The sequence below is a fragment of the Aspergillus bombycis genome (assembly GCF_001792695.1).
Source record: "Aspergillus bombycis strain NRRL26010 chromosome Unknown contig00267, whole genome shotgun sequence".
NCBI classification, from domain to species: Eukaryota; Fungi; Ascomycota; class Eurotiomycetes; order Eurotiales; family Aspergillaceae; genus Aspergillus; species Aspergillus bombycis.
The window spans coordinates 1-6442 of NW_019170269.1; the positions used below are offsets into that span (position 1 = coordinate 1).

Below are 6442 nucleotides of genomic sequence, written 5' to 3' on the forward strand. Positions count from 1 at the left end.
AAAAAAAAAAAAAGGCGTAATCCTCCAGGTATCAGAATGTAAGTCAACATCATAGTCGCAGACAGTCATCAGTATTTGAACACTTCCGTCTCGATTTGACATCCAACCTTCTCCAAACGGTCAATGAATTCCTGGCCCAAGGTAGCTGGGGTTACAAGGCCGCAGCGAGAGACTTTCTTCACTTTATCTTCATTCTCCAGGATAGTCATGGCTGCTTCTGCCAGCAAGAGTCCTGTGAAAACATACATCGTCCCATCGTATTTCAACTTTCCAAGTGCACGCTTAGGATCCGGCGTGTCCTGATCAGCTGTCGCCACAGCACGGTATACCAGTCGGTCATTGACTGAGTCCTCCATGCGGGGTCCACTGCCAGGCGCGTAAATATACTTCTTCAATAGCCACCGAACGGGGGGCAGGAGCAAAAGTAACAAGCCGGTGACGAAGGCAAAATGAAGTGCAACACCAACGAGCGCGTTCCTCACCCTAAGGAACTGTCTGAAATGGAACCGACGCCCGTAGAACTCTGGCATCAACGTACTACTCCGGTGCACGATAGTAATGTCGGCAATTGCTGTTGGAGCGGTGGTGAGAGTGCCCATGTCACGGACTGAGCGGACACCCAACACTTTTTCCACGAGTGGTTCGCTGGGGATAGATTTGGGTGGTGAGGATGCGGCGAGCGCAAATGGGTCTGCTACTTTGAGTATATCGAGCAACGAGAGTGTATCAAACATGGTCATGACCGTGGCAAGAGTACCACCACTTGCCCCGGAGGACCTGGAACGTTGTTAGCACTATGCATTCGGTAGGGTGGTCAAAAAGTGGCTGGTATACTTCAGTTCATCGATTGCGCACGTAATTTCCTTGGTATCGCAGGAAAGTTCCTCACGTATACGCTTAACAAGGGCCCAGGCCAACATATCTGCAGGAGCACTCTCGACGCCAACAGAGGGGATTATCTAAAACAGTCAGGGAATCAACATGCGAACAGGAATAAGAAGATGGCACGCACTAGGGCACCGTTTGACTTGGCAGTTTCATGGTACTTTTCGATGATACTCTTGATCCAGGGCGTTTCTCCAGTGCTACACAGATTAGCTATAGCGTCCACGGCCTGATTGCAATGAATTACTTACACATCGAGATAATGCGTTCCGTTGCTGGCACAAGCTTCAACTACAGGAGTAGAGTATAAGTGATATGGCCCAACGCAGTTGAGAAGCACACGGCCTTTCTGAGCGAGTGAGTGCAATTCCTCCCGGTTGAGCTGGACAGCCAGAATCTCTAATGGTAGGTTAACAATGTTTGTTGTTCTCACAGTAGTACGGATTCATATAGTACCTGGTTCGGCGCGGTCGGGGTTCAGATTCTTGAGTTCTTTGGCAACATTTTCAATCTTCTGGGGCGAACGCCCTGCTAGAGCCCATTTTAAGCCCGTAGGAAGGTTCTTAACAATATGCTCTGCACAGAGTCTACCTGTGTAACCAGTTGGGCCTAGAAGGATCAGGTCGAACTCCCTCTTAGACTCCATTGTCAAGGGTAGGGGGAGAATGCACTGGTAATCGAAGTTGAGCAAATTACACGGATAATTAGATAAATTATAGATTCTTCAAGTAAAGACACAGGATCTACTAGCAAAGTCACGAAGATACAGATAGCTTAAGCATGGTTGCTCGGTGACGTGAGATGATCGCCTTGGCCGCTAGACTAACCAGAAGTGGAAAGGGCTCATCCCCCTTTCAGGTGACTAGAGCGGCGAAAGAATTGTTCAACAATAGTAAATACGGGATACCCCTATGATGGAAGAATAATGTACAGGGTATGCCCAAGCGTTCAATTTACAATGCATGCATGTATAGCGCACAAGTATCAGCATTGCCTTGATAACATAATGTGGCAAAGAACCAGTGGCTACTACTGTTGTGCAAATGCTTTGGTTGCATTTGATCCCCTCTTATGTCATGCGGGCCAGACTAGCCGAGTTTGGTGTAAAATTTTAGATAAGATAGAAAATATAGAAAATTGGCACGAAATATTGAAGATGAGAGGAACTATGAATGTCTTGAGGTCCGAATGACTTTTTGTAGAGATATACTTCTAGTCCCTATCTTTTGTTTTACTACAAGGTAGTATTTTTGAAAATCTATTCCCTTTTCCTTGGTGTTGGTGAGAGGTTTACCTATTAAATTTGTTCATAGTTCGCGCAGACACCAAATCACGTGATAGGCCAAGACTTGAACCCTAAGCGAGCCTGGACACCCACAACCGCTTCCACTTGAAAGCCTCAGTCTCGATTTCGACTTACCGCACTGTATCCATCTTCGACCTCAACAGCTGCACGGAGACAAGATGACCAAGCGCACTAAGAGTAAGTGCTCTATTATAGAGAAATACGCCTAATAGATAACTGGGAAATAAATCGAGACTAACATAATATTCCAGAGGTCGGTATCACGGGTAAATATGGTACCAGGTATGCTCTTGCGCCCTTTCGCCTAGAAATCGATGTGAAGCCGATCGCGTTCCTATTCCGCACGATTAAATGAAGGATTCGAAATCGAGCTTTCGACGAGTTGGACAATGTATTGACGACGTGATTTAACAGATACGGTGCCTCCCTGCGTAAGCAGGTGAAGAAGATGGAAGTGTCCCAGCACGCCCGCTACGTCTGCACCTTCTGCGGTAAGAACACCGTCAAGCGCCAGGCTGTTGGTATCTGGGAGTGCAAGGGTTGCAAGAAGACCGTCGCTGGTGGTGCCTACACCGTCTCGTAAGTCGAGCCCCATCAGTTTGATTTTCGATTGCCACGGGGGCAGTTCATGCTGGACTGTGTATCATGCGGTGAAGTATGTGGGACGAATACTGATCGATAATTGTGCCACAGCACCCCCGCCGCCGCTGCCACCCGCTCCACCATCCGTCGTCTCAGGGAAATCGCGGAGGTTTAAGTGTCACGATGGGATTTTCTTTATCTTACGTTTGAAATAAAAAATAGCGAAATTCAAGATCTGGAAAGCTCCCAAGGGCTCCTCGTTACGAATACCCAGCCATCCTCTGGACCGAATGGTACTTAACCAATAGACACAAATATAACCCGTGATTTCAGGTCTTCTGCAAATAAGATGGCGTATCAGCTATTCCAGATCTACCATGTCTGCTGCCTCTACCGCTCTTTCATTCGTATCACGCTGGATATTTTTTTTTCGCTCACGATCACTCTCGAGTTCTTCATACATGTGACCACGTCTTCTGACAGCACAGGACTGCTGAAATACAAGTGGAGTAAACCCGTACACCCAACGAGATAACCGTGCGGAGTAGGCCATCTATCTTTCGTTGGTTTTTGTTTCTATCTATGTGCCTCCCCTCCATGATTCTGCGTCCAAATGTAGCATATCGCTTTGCCCCTGTTAAGAATAAGGTTTTGACAATAGCATTGCCCTCCCTGTCCAAGCACCGAGACCGGAGTACCTTCGGGTCAATTAACATTCCATTTCGATCTACTTGTATTCGGCACCACAAGATGCTTTGAACAAGCCCTGGCAATATCAATTTTTCGTCGCATTCTTGTTTAGTCTCCTTTTCAATTTTACCAGGGCAAGTTTACGTTACACAGGCGGTCTGATAGTAAGAAGAAAAGAAGAAGAAGAAGAAAAAGAAAAGACAAGACAAGAGGGAGACAAGAGGGGCATGTCTCATAGTAGAGATGCAAGGGCACCTTTTCAGCTACAATTCTATTCTGGAAGTCAGAGTCAGCAACCTTGAGGGCTGCGCCCAAAGTGCCTTGTCCGATTTTCTTGAATAATGATTCGCCTGGAGCCTGGTAGGTCACGTTGACGGCCAGACTGTTTTGCGTTAGACCGGACTTTAGGTCCACCTTCAAAAGGCCGGTTGCTTTCTCCCCACATCACTCGACCTGCTCTCTCTCCCTTCTCCTTCCACTCCTCTGCCTTTCATCCCTTTCTGCCAGCTGCTCTTCATGCCTTCTCTTAGCTTCCCTGCAGATAGTCCTGGCACAGAATCCTCTGTTAATGTCCGACACTTGTATTGTGTGTTTAGGAGACCTTGGCGAAAGCGCCAGCGATCCTCTTGCCGTCTCCGCCGAGGCCGCGCCAAGACTTGATGCTCAAGTAAATGGCAGGTCGACCGACACCTTCGTCAAGACAGATGGCGTGGATGGCAGTGAGGATTCTGGTCAGATCGCCCAGTTGCTCCCCTGTGGTCATATCTTACATAACAATTGTCTGAAGCCCTGGGTTGAACGAGCGAACAGCTGTCCAATATGCCGCCGCAGCTTCAACGTTGTGGAACTCAGTGACCGAATCGGAGGTATGTTTCACAGTCACTACCTACCACCGTCCCTCAATTTTATGGATTTATTGTACAGTCGGATGAATGTATATGCTAATTGAATGGATTATCCATAATAGGTCCCGTACTCTCCTCTTATGCTGTGCAGGACCGCGTTCAAGTTGCGGATGTCGATCCTTCAATGGTGATAGAGTACATCGAGGAAGACGATCTTGCCGCATTCTCACCTTGTCTTATATGCGGAGATTCTGATAACGAAGAGTTTCTCCTTTTATGTGATGGGTGCGATGCCCCCTCGCATACGTATTGCCTGGGGCTTGACACTGTCCCGCCTGGGCCTTGGTACTGTTCACGATGCGAAACCCAACGTGCTCGAGCGCTGTCCCCCGACAGTACTGATAGGCCATCGCGGGCTCAGGAGCGGCGCGGTCGTCGTACAAGGGCACAGCAGCGGCAGCTACAGAGCCGTAATCAGATGAACTCCCTTCACTGGGCTCGAGTATGGCAGTCCGTTTGGGATCACCTTAACCTCGACTTGGATTTTCCGTTTGATGATGATAGGGCTGCCGAGCGTGCCCGACAGCAACAGCGACGGGAAGAGGCCAATCAGCGAGAGTTCCGAGCTTGGCAGCGTCGTTTTGAAGTTGCAGAGCGACAAGGTGGTAGTAATCGCTTCAGGGATACGGCTGCCTTACTCGATATTGAGGCTCCGCGACCATCGCGGCCACGTGTGCCGAGGGAGCCAACACCTGAGCCTGAGTCTTTGGAAGAGATGAGGGCGTGGAATGCTTTTGAAAGGGCTCGTGAGATCGAAAATGATCCTAGTGGGGCCCGAAAAAGGAAGGAACCGACTATGTCTCCCTCGCCAGAACCCACCGAGCCCGAACGGAAGCTAAAACGCCCACGAACCCGCAGAACTGAAGACCTGGCTGCTTTAGCTACTCAGAATGGCGAGTCTTCTAGGGCTGCTGGTGCTCAGGCTTCCGCTCGAATTAATGCGGAAACCTCAAGCGAACCAAGTTTCCTTCAGTCCCTATTGAAAGAAGTCGAGGACGCTTCAAACGACACTAATTCACTGGGGAATTCTGCCCAGGTTTCAGTTGCAGCAACTGACCATGCTACTCCTGGGCCTTCTTCCCCATCAATCTCGCCCGTGCCATCTAACCACTCCTCGCCCCGCCTCTCCTCCACAACACCCCCACCTCACCCAAAGAGTAGGCCGATATCCCCATTACAGCTCGCGACACCCACTCATCCCTCGTCGCCACCCTTTTCGCCCGATATTTCTCCAAACTCTACAGACGATACACTATCGCAAGGGTTCTCAGATAGCACCCGACGCCGGATTCCAAGAGCAGCATTTCGCTCGAGTTTATTTAGAGCCAACGACAAGTCTCCGAGCCGGCCCAGCCTATCCTTAGCAGTCAAAACCGACATACAGAAACTAGTCGGTGCAGCCTTGAAGCCATACTATCGTTCAAAGACTTTGTCGAAGGACGAGTACACTGACATTAATCGGAATATATCACGAATGTTATATGAACGAGTGGGCGACGTTGAAACCATTGGGGCTGATGCGAGGATTGACTTGGAGACTACTGCCAAGGAGCAGGTTACCAAGCTATCGATGCCTTGAAACAGAAACATAAGATGGAGGACCACGACCCTGTTGATGATAGTTCTTGATCCCTAATTATGGACAGAGTTTAGCATTTTCCGGCGTTTACAGCGAGATCTTGGTTCTACTGAAATGAGAGCATCCATTTGGCGTTCGAGCATGACCTTTAGCGAGATTACGCATGTAGGATGCGTTTGGATACCCAGGAATATGGGAGTGACTGGTTTTGGACTTCACAGTGGCGGGTATAAACATTTATAGCGACATTTTCAATTCTTCTATGTCTATTAATAGGCTACAACATTATCACTGCTAGCAACTCATAGCAGCTATACATGAATAAAGAACCGGAGCTGGTTTCCTAGTGAATGCGGTCTTAAAAAAATAAAGGGTCACACATGGGTCAGCAGTCCGCGTACGAAGTACTGGTACCACACACTACTTCTGGCACCGACCAAGGCGCTTCGGGTAATTCTTAGCCCTCATCACACCGCCATTATCGCTAAGCAATCT

At 48.7% G+C, this 6442-nt stretch overlaps 3 protein-coding genes across 3 annotated transcripts; 2 read left to right on the forward strand and 1 right to left on the reverse strand.

The window, feature by feature from the left end:
• Nucleotides 1–68: 68 nt before the first annotated feature.
• Nucleotides 69–1531, reverse strand: ABOM_012170 (uncharacterized protein; the record flags this gene model as incomplete). Its single annotated transcript, XM_022539298.1, has 5 exons — nucleotides 69–777; nucleotides 835–959; nucleotides 1013–1085; nucleotides 1137–1284; nucleotides 1342–1531. The coding sequence occupies 5 exons, from the start codon at nucleotides 1529–1531 to the stop codon at nucleotides 69–71; spliced, it is 1245 nt and encodes a 414-aa protein (XP_022382872.1).
• Nucleotides 1532–2349: 818 nt separating this feature from the next.
• ABOM_012171 (60S ribosomal protein eL43) lies at nucleotides 2350–2948 on the forward strand (the record flags this gene model as incomplete). Its single annotated transcript, XM_022539299.1, has 4 exons — nucleotides 2350–2368; nucleotides 2443–2473; nucleotides 2606–2770; nucleotides 2885–2948. The coding sequence occupies 4 exons, from the start codon at nucleotides 2350–2352 to the stop codon at nucleotides 2946–2948; spliced, it is 279 nt and encodes a 92-aa protein (XP_022382873.1).
• Nucleotides 2949–4031: 1083 nt separating this feature from the next.
• ABOM_012172 (putative PHD and RING finger domain protein) lies at nucleotides 4032–6065 on the forward strand (the record flags this gene model as incomplete). The annotated part of the gene is made up of 3 exons (XM_022539300.1): nucleotides 4032–4329; nucleotides 4431–5923; nucleotides 6015–6065. The coding sequence occupies 3 exons, from the start codon at nucleotides 4032–4034 to the stop codon at nucleotides 6063–6065; spliced, it is 1842 nt and encodes a 613-aa protein (XP_022382874.1).
• Nucleotides 6066–6442: the final 377 nt, after the last annotated feature.